The sequence below is a fragment of the Urocampus carinirostris genome, chromosome 2, assembly GCF_059441175.1.
Source record: "Urocampus carinirostris isolate Australia breed hairy pipefish chromosome 2, RoL_Ucar_1.0, whole genome shotgun sequence".
Taxonomy (NCBI): Eukaryota; Metazoa; Chordata; class Actinopteri; order Syngnathiformes; family Syngnathidae; genus Urocampus; species Urocampus carinirostris.
In genome coordinates this window covers 37,244,638-37,262,731 of record NC_142350.1, presented here as the reverse complement: position 1 = coordinate 37,262,731, position 18,094 = coordinate 37,244,638, and the positions used below count along the sequence as shown (strand labels likewise).

Sequence of the window (18,094 nt, the reverse complement as noted above, 5' to 3'; positions counted from 1 at the left end):
ATGCAATTGTTTTGTACTCCTGCCGCTGTGAATATACACATATTTATTATATATCATTAATATATTGTTATTGCATTTTTATTGTTATCCACATTTTTATCTTTTTGATTTGTTTTACTTTACACGTTAAGAGAATACCGTATTTTCCGCACTATAAGGCGCACCTAAAAGCCTTTATTTTTTTCAAAAGCTGACCATGCGTCTTATAATACAGTGCGCCTTATTTATGGATCAATTTTAAAATTGCAAAGTTTTCCAACTAACTTGCAGCCGCCGACTAGATTTTCCCCCGAACGCCAAGTAGTACGCGGTGTATGCTGGGATTTATTTACCGGCGTTTCATTGGCTAACCAATGTGTCAACCATCATTTGAATCAATCACTATTGGCTAAAGTTATTCGGAGGTCAAGGGGCGGATCCTTTTTATCATTTACAGGCTGGCATTGGCTTAAACGGCAACACAAAGCCTGCAATTGGCCAAAACAACGGGGTATGCTGGGATTTATTTACCGGCGTTTCATTGGCTAACCAATGTGTCAATCATCATTTGAATCGATCACTATTGGCTAAAGTTATTCGGAGGTCAAGGAGCGGATCCTTTTTATCATTTACAGGCTGGCATTGGCTTAAACGGCAACACAAAGCCTGCAATTGGCCAAAAAAGATGAAAGTTTATGGCACGTGGCTGACGGCATAGAGAAAGCATTTTTTTCTATTCTGTATTTGAAATTATTTTATTCTCCTGGATTTACTACCCTCACGGATATAAGAGGACATTGGCTGCATAATATTATGAACACAACGACTTCGGTGAGCTACTTCGGGTTTTATATTGTCCCTGTATCTTGTTTCAGACTGAACTTGATGTTTCTGTGATAAGCGGGGCAGATAATGGATGGAATGGAGTGTCTATTTTTAAATTAAACTCAATTCCAAGTGTTTATTGTCATATGCACAGTAAAGTTGCGAGCGAAAAAGAAAATAGATACCAAGGAATGGTTAGCATTTCTTGAATCCCAAGACTTTAACCTTCCGAATGATGGAACGATGCATTTGAGTGACATCTTATGGACACCGCATCCGCACGTGTTCTCGACACGTATTTGCGTCTTTGGGAATGTTAAGGGGGTAATAAGTTGGACTTAACTTTCTGACTGTTTTGTCCACGTTCCCATTGTAGCGCCTTATAATCCGGTGCGTCTTATCTATGTCAAAAAATAGGACCAAAAACTATTTTTTCGGGGTGCGCCCTATAACCCGGTGCGCCTTATAGTGCGGAAAATACGGTAGTTCAAATCTTTGTACCACTGTAATATGACAATAAAAGTCATCCATTCATTCATTCATGTGTCATTGAGTAACATGGGATACTGTATCGCCAGATAAAAAACAAATCTAATCAAACAATATTTTTTTTCTTCATAGCCCAGGCCCTTTCCCATATTCACAATGCGGCCCGCAAGTCATAAATCATACCCCGTGCTTGAGACAGCACCACCATAACTGTATTGACTAGTACTTTGTAGGTACCGTAAAATTCAGACTTTATGCAGCAACCTGTTCCCCAAGCTTTCATCCCTTAGGCATATGCAATGATGCGACTAATTTATGATAGGGCGCCCGAGCAGTAAAAGTAAGAGTGAGACACGTGGAATACATGTGTCGAGGAAGATGCAAGTTTAAATGAACTTTGCGCATTGTGTATGAATAAAACTAGCATGAACAGATCCCCGTTATGGAAAAAGTGTCAATCAAAAGTAGAGTGCTTACTACCATATTGGGAATAATTTAGAAGCCTGTTTATTTGTAGGAGGAAATAATGTGGCGAAACAAACGGATTACAAGAAGCAACATCCAACAAAGCAGAAATGTTTTAGGCTTTACTGGTGTTTTGCAGTAAATATTTTACAAGGTTGTAATTTACGGATATTCCCTGATGTAACAAGGCCATTTAAACAAGTAGAAGAAGACTAGTGGACGTAAAGGTAATTTATGCTGGCTTCATAGTTTTCGGGTATGTTTTTGCAGACTGATCTTCATGTTTCTCTGATAAGTATATTTTGAAATAGTCACCATAACCAAGAGTTGACGTATATCAATGACTGGTCACTTTGTACAGACATGTATTTGTTCATCAAAAGTCCAGAAGTTAAGGTATTGCATATTATTAAAACTCTCTCTGTGTAACATTTTTCTTTGTAAATATCTCATGTTTCAATGTGGGTACATGCGGCCTATAGTCGGGTGCAGCTTATGTATGTACAAATCTATTCCATCCTGGTCGTCCTGGAAGGGGGATTACCACTTGTGAGGCCCCTTCTCAAGGTTTCTCTTTTCCTCACGCTGAGGTTTTGAGTTTTTCCTTGCCCGCATGTTGGTTTAAGATTAGGTAATGGCTTAAATTGTAATCCTGTGCAGTCCTTTGAGACATTTTTGTGATTAAGGGCTTTATAAATAAATGTGACTTGACTTGACTACAAAATGTTTTTTCTTTTAAAAATGTTATGGGTGCAGCTTCTAATCAGGTGCGTTCTGTAGTCCGAATTTCACGGTAAATATAAACTTCAAAGAATCTTTTTGGTGGAATGGGGGCAGAGGTAAGATCTTAGGACCTGGCCCGAACCCGACCCGAAATTTGGTCAGGCCTAAAATGTTAACCATTAGTTCAGGTTCGGGCCAGGCCAGTCGGCGGTCTTTCTTTTAGTTTTTTAAAATTATCCACTGGTTATTTTTGTCTGTGTTTCTTTTTCTTTGTGGAGGATTTACGCAGCCTAGCATGCATTTGCGCACGCATGCATCGGTGTGTCAGACACAGAGAAGCAGGGGATTGAGTCAGCCCAGATCACAGTTTCTTTCTCCTCCTGAGTCCTCACAAAAAAAAAATGAAAATTCAGGCTTTCTCTGGGGTTCAGTCCCTCAAATCACGTTAATTTGTTGGGCTGGGCCGGGCTTAAAAACTACGGGTCGGGCGTGGCTGGATTTTTTTTAGGCCCCATCTTACGTCTAAATCGGAGTTGTATGTGAAAATTTGACTGGCGCCGGGGTCTTCCGAGGGCGTAGTAATTCATGATCTGCATTTGATAAGTAGCTCAGTAATGGAACATGTAGTAACAACAGTTGAGTTGTTGAATTGTATTAATAAGTCGTTACATTAATCGTTAGAGAGAAAGGTGATGGTGTTCCAGGAACGCGTTCCTTTGTAACTTATTAGTCCTAACACTGTTCTTGAACATGCTTTGCAAAAATATGTTCTTGAAATGACTTTAAAAAGTGAAGCTTAAGGTCCAAGGAGCAAAAGTTAAAATTAATAACGAAGGACGATCATGTCTGAAGACTTTCAAACGCTTCTCATGCAATAATGCTGAAACGGTGCCCCTGTCTCAAGCCTCGGTGGTCAGGATTAGAGAGCTGTGAGCTCTTTTTACTCGCACACATGCATTGACATTTTCAAGGGCTTCCTGATCTGAGACAATGCTAAAAGGCACAGAAAAAGCCAATACGACTTTGTTGCTACCTTGCTCGAGGAATTGTTTGTGTAAATTGCCTATAAGCTTATTGACCTGAACGCATGTCATGCCTTGTGCTGCGATTCAGCTCGAGTGCTGTCCTTTGATAAAGTGGTGATTGGACTGATGTGAGCAGCTCACGGGATCTTCCTCATGCATGGCAGACCAGCGGCCGTCTCGCTCTCTATTGTAGCACCTATGCTATTAGGCAGATGGGGAGAAAAGCCACTGGACTATTGCTAGGTTTAATTAGCGCTAAAATTAATAGAGGAAACACTAGAGTAATTTAATTTTAACCAAAGTCGACAATATAAAGAACAATGGACAATACAATGAAAGACATTTAACATGAATTATAGTAAAATGGTTCAGTGTTAGATGAGAAATCTTAGGTTTTTTTCATCTTGGTTAACTAACGCTTTTTTTTTTCTATTTAAGTTTAATGACCGGTCTTCTACGGTAATTTTGGTTGATAAGCAAAGAAAACATTTTTGATACTCTCCAGTTTAGGGGGTCCTAAATCCATGGGTATGTGCTTTAAGCACAGGCTGATTCTCAAAGTTCAGCAGTCCAAAGTCAAGACCAAATGAATAATCAATTTCCTACCGCTACCTTGATGTGTAGCCATATGTTTAATCAGATCGTTGTTTGATTCCTGGTCTGGGTAGCCACTCTGGGTAGCTTGCAACTCGGATAGCCAATATTTCCAATTGTCCAAGGAATAGAGGAATTTTACCGGGAATAAAATAAACTAGCCTTTAAAAAAGACCAGCAGGAGAAATATTGCTTTTTATTATTTTAAAGAATAATTTTTGCCAACAGGCAGCACTGCAGCGCAGTGGTTAGCGCGTGTGCTGCACAGTTCTAAGGTCTTGGGAACCTCCTCTGTGGGTTCAAATACAGCTACCGGACTTCCTGTGCGGAGTTTGTATGTTCTCCCCGTGCTTGCGTGGGTTTCCTCCAGGCACTCCGGTTTCCTCCCACATTCCAAAGACATGCATTTCAGGTGGATTGGCCGGTCCAAATTGTCCCTAGGTGTGAATGAGAGAGCGAGTTGTCTGTCCCTGTGTGCCCTGCGATTGGCTGGCAACCAGTTCACGGTGTCCCCTGCCCACTGCCCGATGATTGCTGGGATGGGCTCCAGCACCCCCGCGACCCTACTGAGGATAAGCGGTGCAGCTAATGAGATGAGATGAGATTTTTGCCAACGTCGAGCCATCACAGAACATGAAAAGGCAACTACTCATAACCCAACAATAAAGTTATACAGAAAATAGTCAAGTCAAGTTACATTGTACAATAATATAATAATCAGAGACGTCAAATATTATAACGAGATCTTAAACTTGATTTAAATGTTATAATCTGTGACCATGAGCAATTATTTTTTAGCAAACATAAAATTACTTAAGTCTACAAAGAGAAAAGGAAACAGACTCACCAAGATTCTTTTAGATCAGGTTTTGCATCTTTTGAGAATCACACCGTTATCGATTGGAATCAAAATGTAGCTTCTGTTTGAAAAGGAAAGATTTCGTTTTCCAAGCAATGTCTTGCCAACAATTGCTATTAATAATAGCAGGTCCTATCTGTCGTCCACGCTCACATGTGTTGTCTGCTTGCAGCAAGCAATGATAGAAGTTATTCTAACGGCACTCGCTATATCTTTTTTCAACAATAATTTATTGCGCATTAAAAATATTATTTAATTTGATAATTTTGTTGTATTATCAAATATCAATAAAGCGTGTTCCCTATCAAATTTTAGTATTTTTTAAATGTCTACCTATACCTTTATTTATTTATTTCTAACTCACTTTTTAACAGGGTTTACACTGTCCTTTATCTTCTGGTAAACCATTTCTCAGTCAAGCTTCAGTGTCCGTGCTCGAGTCCACGGGGAAAGGAACCAAAGCCAAATGTGAGTTATGATGAACGCGATTATTCTAGAAGATGATCATTGACAATCTGTCTCTCTTGATAAGGTTTCACTGGTTCTCCATTCAAATAATGAGATCGGGCGTTGTCTTTATGAGTTATTGTAGACCTCTGTGAATAAAACTGAGCACCTCAATAAATCTATTGCGAAACACGATGAAGTGATATTTTTCCCTGTACGCTGCAAAGAACTACTGCTACAGCAGTTCCTTCTCCCTCTGTTTTTTTTATGACATTTGTGCGGGAAACTTCATCAAAGCCCCATGACGTTGTTTGCTGTGAGGCCGCCTGGCCGATTGTGTTTAAAATGCACTAGACAGAAGGCACAAAATACTGAATCACTCCTTAATTAAGGAATTATCTTATAGCTTTATTTCCCAGGCTATAATTAAACTTTTGCAATACATTTCCTTACAGGGCTTAACATGTTTGCCTGAGATCAAGGTAGAGCCTATATATTGTGTGTGGAGGTTTTGCTATACTGTATACTGTTAGTTATCCAACTCATTATTCAATACACCATCTTTGTCAAGGTCAAGGCACGCGGGCAACTTCCGGCCCCCAGAAAGTTTTTTGGCCCCTGAGATGATACTGGATCATTATTGTAATATATACCAAGAATCTTTGTGTATCTGTTTTCATTTTGCGTTGTTTCTCCTTGCGTTTTAGGTAATTGTAGTTTAGCCAAAGGTGGAAAATTCTTATACTTTTTTTAGCATACTTTTCCAAAATAGAAAATATAAGCTACTAGTAGTGCCTGAATAATACCGGCTTTATTTTATTAATGTTAATTAATAGGGGTTTTTATATAAAATAAATTTGTCTTATTTGCATGTTGAAAATCATATATTACCAGTAGAGCCACAAGAAAATATAGATTTTGTATTCTCTCGGCGCATTTTCAACCATTTTTTCAACTAAAAATATTTTAAAGATGAATTGTTTGTTTGTTTGTACATGATTCAAATTGAATCTTTTCTTCCGGCGCCGTCACGAATGGCAGCCACTCCAGCAGCTCCCGTGTTATTTTCGATTGTTCTCGATTGTTCTCAGCTCAGGGATGCTGCTGGAAATGTGAATTTCCCTTCGGGGATGAACAAAGTATCTATCTATCTATCTATCTATCTATCTATCTATCTATCTATCTAAAGTCAGGTCATGATTATTGTTAAAAGTCCTTAATAAGAAGACGCATCAAAGGGGTGTACAGACTACGGACTACTATTTTACCATCTCCTCTGCAACAGCTTGAGGAGATGGTAAAATAGAAGAAACCTTTAGGAAAAACTCTTTAAAATGTAACAGATAAACTCAGTTGCGGGTTGACCAGAAAAGAGAAAAAAAAACTATCAAAAAGCTCTTTAAATTAAATGCTTCAAATGCAAAGTACACTTGAAGCATTTACTCAACTTATACTTGCCTCAAATAAGAACTTAAGTGTAAATCAAAGTATGGCTCTTCTTATTTTACTTTAAAACAAGGTAAAATAAGATATATGTAAAATAATAATAATAATAATAAAAATTCAAACAGGCAACATGTTCTGCAAGTGGTGTAAGATATGATTTTTTTACAGTGCATCCCAGCAAAAAATAGCAAGTGTGTCTTGATACCATACTGGGAGGGTAAAGGAGTAGAAGTAGAGTGACGCTTGCCCAAGCACTCACATAAACAAAACCAGGTCGCATTGACCTCATGTGCTAGAAGTAGGTCATATTTGAAGACTTCAGTACAATATTACTTTTCCATCTACTCAAGTAGGAGGATGACAGATTATCCTTTTGGCTGTGTCTTCTTCCTTGTTTGAACTCAGTCATGTCAGAAAACATAAGTAAATGTGTATGATGGGATATGTGTGTATGCTGAACTTTACCAAGGATGGTTGTTGTTGTCTTGTCAGCTGTCATGCAACTCAAGGCGAAATGTATCATAGGTGCTACTGTTTAATCCAGTGTTTTTCAACCTTTTTTGAGCCAGGGCATGTTTTTTACATAGGGAAAATTCTGCGGCACATCACTAACCAAAATTGTTATAAAATGACACTGTACACTGTACAGTATGTGTAATTACAATGTAATGTATAACACGCCCAATTTTTACAGCACTGACACTTGACAATGACATCATATTTGCAGAAAATGATTAATAAATGTTTTATAAAATTTTAAATTTTAAAAAGTGACATTGGATAATTTCTCCCGGCACACCTGACGATCTCTCCCGGCACACTTGTGTGTCATGGCACAGTGGTTGAAAATCACTGGTTTAATCCATATTTGTGCTCCCTACCTTTTAGATATTAAAGACTGTGCTTACAATGTAAATGACCAATGGCTGTATATAAGGTAGAATTAACTGTAAAATGAGGTAAAAGGTACAGTATAGTATTTTCTTCAAGGTGATATGGTCAGTTGTGTCTGTTCACAACAGCTTTGGTTTGTTTTTGAAGCTATCAAACATTTACAATGAAAATTATCTGATTAACCTAAATCTGTATTTAGCATTCATGAAGGTTGAAAAACTGTTTTTTGATAAAACAACTTCTGTGCTCTTCTTAGAAAGAGAGAGACAAAAAGATGCTACCCTCCTTCAGAAAAGTGAAACCCAACCAAACCATGTTGCCGTGAGGCCCTAACTGTTCCGTCAATAAATTAATAAGTGAACACATGAACAAAAAATTGATCGTTACCGGTAAAGGATAGTTTCAGCTATAAATGAAAACATGACTTTTCTGAATTACGGTAAAATGTCAATGCAGCAACAGTGCCATTCCTAACAAAAACACAGATTTCCGTAAAGTAACTCTCAATTCAAAGCACTTTTGTACCTGTAAACAATGCGAACACACTCACTGCAGGTAGCTGAGCTGCTATATTCAGAAATGTTCATGACTTACTAGGAATCTTATATTTTGCCCTCGTCCACACCCTTTATTGAAAACAAATCTGCCTTACGTTAATTGCATCAAATGATCATTTGGTCTTTCGTTTTTAGTTTTTTATGCAGGGCTCTGCCCTTGACAGCAAATGTCTGAAACTGAACATGCAAATTTCCTTTCAGTAAGCGCATCCAAGATTGCTCAACAAGCAATCCCATCACTGTCACTTCTTTGCATTTGGAGGTGGTGTCTATTTAACAAGGGCTTTAAGCACTTTGCTTCCTGGAGCGAGATACCCAAATATCCCTAAGCGCAGTCTCTCTGAATTCAAAGACGGCAAATCAGCCCAACATCCTACAACACACATTCTCCTTGGCTCCACAATAGATCAAACGGTAATAAATAGCCACCTCTTCCCTGCACATGGCTTTCCTTCCTGTTTAATGGCACTTCCCCCTTTTCCTGCAAAAAACTCATAGGAAATCCTTTGACATAAAAGTGTCCAGCTGGACCTTGTGGGTTTACTCCTAAAATGCTATCGTACATTTACACCCACAAAATTCAGTTCCAATGTATAAGATTATCGCTGTCAGTTCAAGTCAAGTCACATTTATTTATATAGCCCTTAATCACAAAAATGTCTCAAAGGACTGTACAGGATTACGATTACACAATTACCTGATCTTAAACCAACATGCGGGCAAGGAACAATTTAAAACCTCAGCGTGACGAAAGAGAGAAACCTTGAGAAGGGACCCCACAAGTGGTAATCCCCCTTTCAGGATGACCAGGGTGAATTAAATTTAGCATTACAGTACACAAAAATAGTAAACACTAGTTGTTATAAACATGCAATATGTCTACAGTGATAACTATGTATGAATTATTCTAGGGCTGCAACAACTAATCAATAAAGTCCCTTAAAAGTGATGATTAAAAGTTTTTGCAACTAATTAGATCATCAATTCATTGTTTCAAGAGATTTATGAGCCACCAAGTACCTTAAATAACTGCAAAAAGAGTGACGCTGGGATTTAGAGTACCGCTTTGGTCCACCAGAGAGCACTTAGACCGTTTTTATAAAACAGTTATTTTACATTTTTAAAATCCTAAATCTTAAACATTCCATCATTTACAAACAAAATTGGCATGGAAGTTTGAACTTTGTAGTGTTTGATTGTTTCATCACGAAACAAATGTAACAATTTTCAAGGTAACAGACAATACTTCAGAAATACAGAGAATACAATCAGAAAATAAGTAAATAAAACAGATAAAGTAGAAAGAAAAATAATAATACTGCCATGTTTCATTTTAAATATTTGCATGTGTATAGCATACATTTCTATTTATTTTAGTTTACTATCAAGTTAATTCGCAAACACTTGTATTTGTTTTTCTTGTTTTATATTACAGAATAGTTTGTTGTTTTGTGCACTATTTTTATATCCATCCAAAACTTCAATATTTGAATGAAGAGAAGGAAATTACAATTGTCTGAAATCCGCTTGATTAATCGGAAAAAAATGATCTACCGATTTATCGATTATAAGATTAATTGTTAGTTGAGCCCTAACTAATTCCTCTAAGGTGCATACTTTGAAAATATTTCCACAGATCACTTTGTGTTAACAGTCAGAACTCTTTGGTTGTGTCTTTTTCCTGTTTTAGGTGAAGAAGACGTGAACCGAGAGGGAGGTGAACCAGAAATGGACAGCCAGTCTGTGAAGACGAAGGACGCCGCAGTGGGGCAGGACGAATGGGATGGTCCAAGTAAGCAAAACATGTTCAAAGTCTGTCTGTCTGTCTGTCTGTCTGTCTGTCTGTCTGTCTGTCTGTCTGTCTGTCTGTCTGTCTGTCTGTCTGTCTGTCTGTCTGTCTGTCTGTTCATTATTGCATTAAAAAAGAAAAGATGTCTCTTTAATTACATTTTTTTTCTCGCAGAATTTTCTTAAACAACAATAATTTTAGATTTACAAGCATACACATAATGTTCTCTTAATAAGTCTGTTAGATTTAGAAAACAGTTGATATTCAGAATAACCTAAGAGATGACTCACATTCGCTTATTCTAGCTGACATTCATTTACGGTTAGTCGCCTGACACCTAACAAGGAATTACAGCCCCAAATTGGACTTTTTTGCCTCGCCTATGGATACTTCGAAGTGGTTACTCTGCTCAGGGAACAATTATACATAAATTCTGCTTAACTTTCTACATTCAATTAAATGAATAATTAGAGCCCTGATCAAAGTAACCTAGTGCGAGTTTGATTGTAATAAAGCAGCACAAACAAAAGTTCTACAGGTATCACATATAGGAATAGATCTATACCGGTTTTTCCCATCCAATACCAGTGCTGAGGCTGTGTATCATTCAATAGGTTCCAATTATTTTTGTCACTGAGAAAAAAATGACAGATCCACAAAAAAATAATATTGCATCATGGCAGCAATCATGTTGAGACGAGAATACACATGGATTTCAGAATACATAGTTTGAGGGAGAGGATGCAGATTTGTTTAGACTTGGCCTCAAATATAGCCAATACTCATTGGATCTGGTTACCTCTAATTCCAATTCGAGTTTATACAAACACACATGTAGGTAACCATATGGGTCTTATTTGATTTGTTTTTACCCAATTACACAACAATTCAAAACCCAAATGTTGTCTATAGTCAAGTTTGGAAAAGGTTAATAATGTCAAATATAGCCAGTGGAATTTATTTACTTTTTTTACCATTAGTGACTTTGTCAAAGCGATAATTTCTTCAATACACACTGTTTAACACACAAAACATGATTCCATTTAATGTGCAAAATGACCCCAATAATGCATTGCAGGTACAGGCGTTTGCAAAACTAGTGAGAGAGTGAGGGATAAAAAGTGGATTTGAGCAAGTTGTGCTTGCTAGCTAAAAGCCCCCTGGGGTGTGTATTTTGTAGTGACAGTGAATCAGCGTTATCATACCTATCAGATAATGCATTTATCATTAAATTTCACATTTGCATTTAAATCTGTGGAAGAAAATGAGCATTGGCGGCTAAAGATAAGAAGGCCGGGACGACAGTAATAAACCATCACTGTGATCAGTCGGGAGACAGGGCTGGGGGGTCAGCTCAGAACTATGGGAGCCCTAACAAAAAAAAGGCATCATATGCAGAGAAAAGACAGTTTGGGCCAAGACATGCTGAGTTGAAAAATGTGACTTTGAAAAGGAGGACGGACGTACAGTCGCATGGCCAGATGCATGCCCAACTAATTATTGCTTGCCTTCAACTTAGAGTATTAGAGGCTCAGTGATGCCAAGTCCGACTGGCAGTAAAGACTTAGTCCCTTGCATATGCGCCCTCGTAGAACTGCACAGGAGTTTTTTCTGTGTCGTCCATTTCATGTTTTGCTAAAGCAAAGCCCAAATGCTTCTCAGTTATCACGCGGATTTTTTGGTTTGTCGACTTCCACGCAGTATCCTAATCTCTGCTGTATTACATCCGAACGGGGGAAAAACTGCTGCGTCCAGCTCTCATACATCCGGCTTGCCCCAGCTTCATCTTGACAGGGAGGCTTGAAAAAGAATCCCAATACTTGGCTGACCATGTCTTTTCCTCTGTTTTCTCATTGGGCTAATGTCGAGTAGGCCAAAATTAATCTTTCTGCATAAAAATGCCATTCACTCTGCCATCAAGGCTGCCATGAAAGGTCATTTCCCTTTTTAATTTTTCCTATTGTACTGCAAAAGTCAGATGGGCATGTTATAATTTGAATAAAGAGCAAATCAGACAATCAGATAGCGTCGTTTGAAAAGACACGACTTCCTGCTCAAAGCGATTAAAGCAAATTTATTTAGTTTGGGACTGTCTGGCTTTTAATCTCTTTGTAAATGTTCTGATAGCTCGGCTGCGAATAAGTTCTTTGTTGGTGGCTGGCTTAAGTTAAAGCAGGTGTGATTATGATCACCCGCAGATAATTTTTAATCACTCCACGTCCACGTGCGCATCTGAATAGGACGTGTAATGGCCGCAGCATAAAAAGAGAGACAAGCGTTTTAATGAGGCGGGTTAACTCGGAACATGCCCACCTGCTTTAGTGATTCTATTCAAACACCTCTTATACACTTTCCCTTTTGCTGAGTAACAACAAAAGACTTTACAATCCACATCCTGTAATTGAACGTTTCTTCTTTTTTATTTTTTCATCTGCACTGCGCACAAATCAAGTGAGTGGCCGTGATTGGCCCTTGTTCTATGATTGGTTCTCCGTCTGCAGCGGCAGAGAACGATAGACGATGACTTAATATTAATCTGATGGCTGGCTGTCTGTGTTGTTCCGAGTGCCGGGTCTCTGATGTGGAACACCCAGCGAGCCGCCTTTCTCTCCCCTTGCCTTTACAAGTATGTCCTCGAGCAAATCTGCGTGCTGATCTTCTGTCTCGTGTTCATTTCTCGTCATGGCACTTTTGCAATCAGCCGCTGATTCGGTAGATAGCGTGTCATGCTATTCTTGTAATTTTCACGGACGAGCTGCGATAGGAATCTTTCTCAGTGTCTCTCATCCCCCTTTGCTTGCTCTCCTCTAGGCTAATTGGGAAAGGCGTGTTTCAACTAGCGAACTTTGCTAATGAACTTGTTCGCAGCCTTATCTAAGTGCTTGCGCATGTAAACCACACCCCCATCACAATACCACAGGAACATTATGGGGGCGATACTTCTGAAGTGTTTCTGCCTATGATTTTGAATTTAGTCTCAAGAAAGTTGTGGTCATCACGGTGATACAGCAAAACTCAGAATATTAATGGTAGGCCTTTTCGTATGGTAAAATTAAAATATGTTAAAACTGTAGAAAAACATCCTTTTGATATGACTAAAATAAATATTCCTCTTAAACATGATTTTGATCATCTGTCAATAAGATGATGAGTATCCAAAGCAACTGGATGAGTGGCCCTCACTAAGGGTGATGATCCTAAAAAAATTACCGCCGACTAATATTGAAGTCAAGAGGAATCCACAGAAAAGTAGTCTAGTGAGATAGTTAAAGGGACTTTTTTGTGCGAATCCCTGACTAACTCAAATCTTACAAGGATATGAGATCAGGAAACTAATAATTATCTGACAGCTTTTGGACTTAAATTTTGGAGTTCGTGGCTTGAAGACGATGAAGAAGAAAATGATAATGAAGATGACAAAGAAGGTAAAGGTAAGAAATTTCCAACAAAGAAAAAAAGCCTTGCTGGTTGCATTCCTTTTTTTGTCGGTCTTAGTACAGGGTATGCTCAGAAATGTACTGTACTGTCCTAAAACTCCAAAATATTGGTAGTTTATGCTGGCACATTTTCCTGAGGTATCTCGGGTTAAACTGTAATGTGGCACTCCTTTTTTGCCACTCTAAATAACCAAATGGCATTTTTGAGCAATGCTCCGAGAGTCACTTGGGTGCACTCTATTTCTAATTTCTCCTGTCCCCAAAGTTATGTGAAATTTAGAACACACCCTTGAGGATAGGGGGTTTGGATTTCCACAATAAAAAATAAAATTGTGTCCTTTATGATTGAGCAATGAGTAGATAACGGAGATTCATTCTCACCTCGTGAAGCGAACTCTAGACTATGTGCTACCCATTTAGGATGCTTTGGTAAAATATATATTGTGACTGGTTGTGGACCGAATGAACCGTAAGCCATGTGGCCACTTTGTCCACAAATCATTCAGCTTGGCTGTCTCTGCTACGTCAGCACGGCCCCCTTCCTGCCAGTTGGCCGTTGGCCAAAGGGTCAGCCAATGGATTCTACCTGACAGCCACGCACATGAAAATGGAAGATCCATTGTCACCCATTTCCTTCCATTTTCCAGACATCAAACACACACGTGCTGAAAATGCAGCTTTTCTCACATGTAAAAGCGCATTTGTGACTCCATCCAATCCAGAGTAGTCTGCGGCCAATCGTCTTTCTGCACCTCCCTGCTTCCTGCACTCACCCAAAAACATTTCAGGTTTAATGCACATATGTCATACTAGGAAAACAGGAGGACCAGATGGCAACGGTACTTTGGCAGGTGGCTTAACAAATGTTTGTAGTTGCCCATGCAGTTATTTATGCCATGGTGAAACAAAGACACACAAATATTTGCTAAAGGACGGTGGGACCTTTTGTTGCAACCCAAAGTGATCACTAGTACAAACCATTGGAAGAAACTGTCGTGCATCATGCAATTAAATGTACTTGAATTCCTTGGGTTTTGAATAAATACATGCTGTTGAGATCAAAGAAGGTTTGCTTTGTCCCACAAAATCATTGCAAAGCAGGAGTTTAATCGATTATCAATTCTGCAAGACCTGAACTGTATCAAGTCAAGTCATGCCTATTTGTGTAGCCCTTAATCACAAAAAGTTACAAGGGCTGCACAAACCCCAATTATAACATCCCCTGATTTGAATCAACAAACTCAAAAACATTAGCATGAGGAAAATGAAATGCATTTTCAGGTAAATTAGTTGTCACAGCTTTTGATCAAATAATTTCCAATCGATGTTCAGGCTAGGACTGTCCAAATTTTAGCCTGTTGGATTTTACAAAACCCATTGTTTTGTGACACTCCCACAACATCCTAATTTTTTGTCCGGTGTATGTCAATCGTCTAGCGTTTTATATGATCGACCAATCAAAATTTAATTATGCTTTCAAATTTCTTTCTATTCATATTTGTTTATGCAGAATTGTCTAGTTGGTTGCAAACTATGTACTGTTACCTGAGGTAACTGTTGCAAAGTGTTTTCAGCTAGCTTGTCATAAACAGAAGCCAGATTTTTTTATTTGACTGTGATAATGGCTACAGCATAATCCATCAGCATTACCAATTGCACCGCCCTCCCACCAACACATATATTTCAGTAAAAGAACGTTTATCATGGCATTGTTTGGTTTACAACATGCTATTGGGTTTTGTCATGAGATATTTCAATAAAAACTAGACAAGTACATATCAATAAGAGCAGTGTTTCTTAACATGTGTGCTTGTGCAGACCCTGTCTAATAAGCGGCAGGAATTTGTCCAATTTACCTCTGCATCAAAGCACCCCGTGGTTCAGTATATTTGTCTTCTTTCAGTGATCAGCAGGGTAACTGTAATATTCATCCATATCAGTAGTTAGCGGCAGATTACCATTTTTTTTCCTTTTTAGTTACTAATTACCTGCTCCCAAGGTAGTAGAGGGAAATTTGGATATAACTTTTTTTTAATTTTAGTTTAACTGTTTACACTTGTAATGCAAAATAAAAACATTCTTTTTCATATAGTAAAAATCTTGAACTTAAAATTGCTGATTTTATTATTGTTATAATATAAACAAGTTAGGTTGTAGTATTTTTTTTATTTTGACTGTTAGATGATTTTTGCTCACTTTGTTACTTTTGTTGTTATCCTAGATAAATGAGATACAAGTATACTAAAACAGGTAAAACAATAGTAAAATCCAAAATTTCAGAAACACATTCTAAACCCAAAAAAAACTGTAATACCAGCCACAGTAACCACAAATGATAAGGAAGACTTTGGATTTTCTTGTTTATTATTTATTTTCAATCATGTTGCAACAACCATTACATCACTAAATCACCTGGAAAGAAAAATGAGATGACAGGTTTAAACCAAAGGCTTATAAGAGACCAGTCCCCAAAATAACTTTGGATGGTAATTTTTTCAATCGTATAAACCATATATTTAATCCCGATAACATCCATCCATCCATCCATCCGTTATCTCCACCGCTTATTGTCAGTAGGGTTGCAGGGGTGCTGGAGTCCATCCCAGCTATCTTCGGGCAGTGGGAAGGGGACACCCTGAACTCGTTCCCATCCAGTCGCAGGGCACACAGGGACAGAGAATTCGCTCGCTCATTCACACCTAGTGACAATTTAGACCAGCCAATTAACCTAAAATGCATGTTTTTGGAATGCGGGAGGAAACCGGAGTGCCCGGAGGAAACACACTCAAGCACGGGGAGAACATGCAAACTCCACACAGGAGGTTCGATCTCCTGACCTCAGAACTGTGCCACACACACGCTAACCACTACGCCACCCATCCCTATAACAATCATTTGTTAATCAATTTAAAATCAATTAAAAAATTGCTCGTATTTTTTTTATTCTTATACAGTTTTTACAATATCCGAGAATATATTTTGACGATGTAAGTTATGAACACAATACCAAAACAAAATGTACACTTTTTTCTTTGTATTGAATGTTCTTCAATGTCAGATTCACCTATGAGTTGTTTCCCTCATGTTTTTTTTTTGTGTTTAAAAAAAATATTCCAAGGTGACTTTCTGTTTCCTTCATTACCTAAAACTCATGTCTGGTACAGTTAATAAAAAGTAATGTGGTAAGGAGATATAATTCAAATGCCTTTTCGTATGTCATCTATATCACTGGTGATCAAATAGTTAGGATTCGGCACTCTCACTGCTGCGACCGTATCGTTGTCACTGATAATTGGCAGGGAATTATGCCATCTCTAATGCTCACTGCAATGCTCACATAACAACAGTCCAGTCAGGTTACTGCTTGCACTTTCCAACTCTTGCACTCAGCTCTTCCAAAGTCCGAGTGTAGTCAAGAGAGAGAACGAGTGGAGAGAGACGAACGCAGCACCCAGATGCAGATTAGGCTGCAGAAGATGAGGGTGTAAAAGGGATTTAATGGTAGGATGGATTAGAGAAATCCTTGTAACAATGTTAAATAATTATGGTTCCAGTGGAGATCAAAGCGCCATTGATTGAACCCCTCAAGCCTTCAGCACAGCGAGTCTTAGAAAGCAAAGATTGGTAAACTACTGCACAGACCACTCCGGCTGCTCCACTTAAATTGGATTGCAAATATTAGGCTACAGATGAATCCTTCAGCAGGCTTTCGCAAAGCTTTTGTCACCCAAAATGTAGCCTGGGAACTGTATGAAAGGTTTGATAGCGCACTGTCTCGACAGAATCGTAAGACGAGGGTGTCACAGCTGTCTCCACTGATACCTAAGCTTTTTAAGTAGACTTATAGACACACTTGACTGTTATATCAGCAAACTAAAAACTTTCTCTGCACGACGCCACCAAACACCCTGTTCGTTTTGCCCACTGCCGTCTTTTAATCAAAAAATTTGGATGTGCATCACAGCAGTTTCGGCCGTGAAACGAACAGTTTTATCTTGCACTTAAAGGGCTTTATTCCCACATCGTTTGACAAAACTTGAATTGGGCTGATTTCTGATGCTTATTTTCAAAGTCGGTCATTAGTCTCACAAAACTTCAGATTGTCATCAAAGCTAAATAGTTTGCAAGTATTTATGTTTGTTGTTGGAGGTGTCACCTGTGTGAGGAGCGTCCCTAATTTAGCACCGCCGTGCACATTCTCGGGCCGTGATTATAATGATGAAATATGCAACAAGAGATTAGACAAATCACTGTACTCCTGTTCTGCATTGCCTTGATGCAAATTTAGTCACTGATCCGCATACTAAGAGGCTTTATGGAGGAACTTCACGGTTGTTAGTTATATTATCTAAAATAGGGCAAAATGTAATCAATGTTCTCATCATCTAAAAAAAATGTCACACTATTCAATTCTAGTTTTATACAAATGTGTAGGATGTAGCCGAGTAACAATGCCTCTAATAGGATACTTCAGTCCCGGTCGTTTTGTCTCCATATCAACGGAAATTATGTCCACTTAAAAGACCAAACTCACAATGCTATCTTTTAACTTTGTGTCCACATGA

General features: G+C 38.4%; 1 protein-coding gene across 2 annotated transcripts in view; it reads left to right on the top strand.

The window, feature by feature from the left end:
- The window catches only part of zfpm2a (zinc finger protein, FOG family member 2a), a 208,320-nt gene that overhangs the window by 69,257 nt on the left and 120,969 nt on the right, over window positions 1-18,094 (top strand). For both annotated transcript variants that reach the window (XM_088326401.1, XM_088326399.1), the window contains exon 3: window positions 9,994-10,095. In XM_088326401.1, the coding sequence (XP_088182527.1) occupies window positions 9,994-10,095 (102 nt within the window). The remainder of the gene's footprint in view (window positions 1-9,993; window positions 10,096-18,094) is intronic.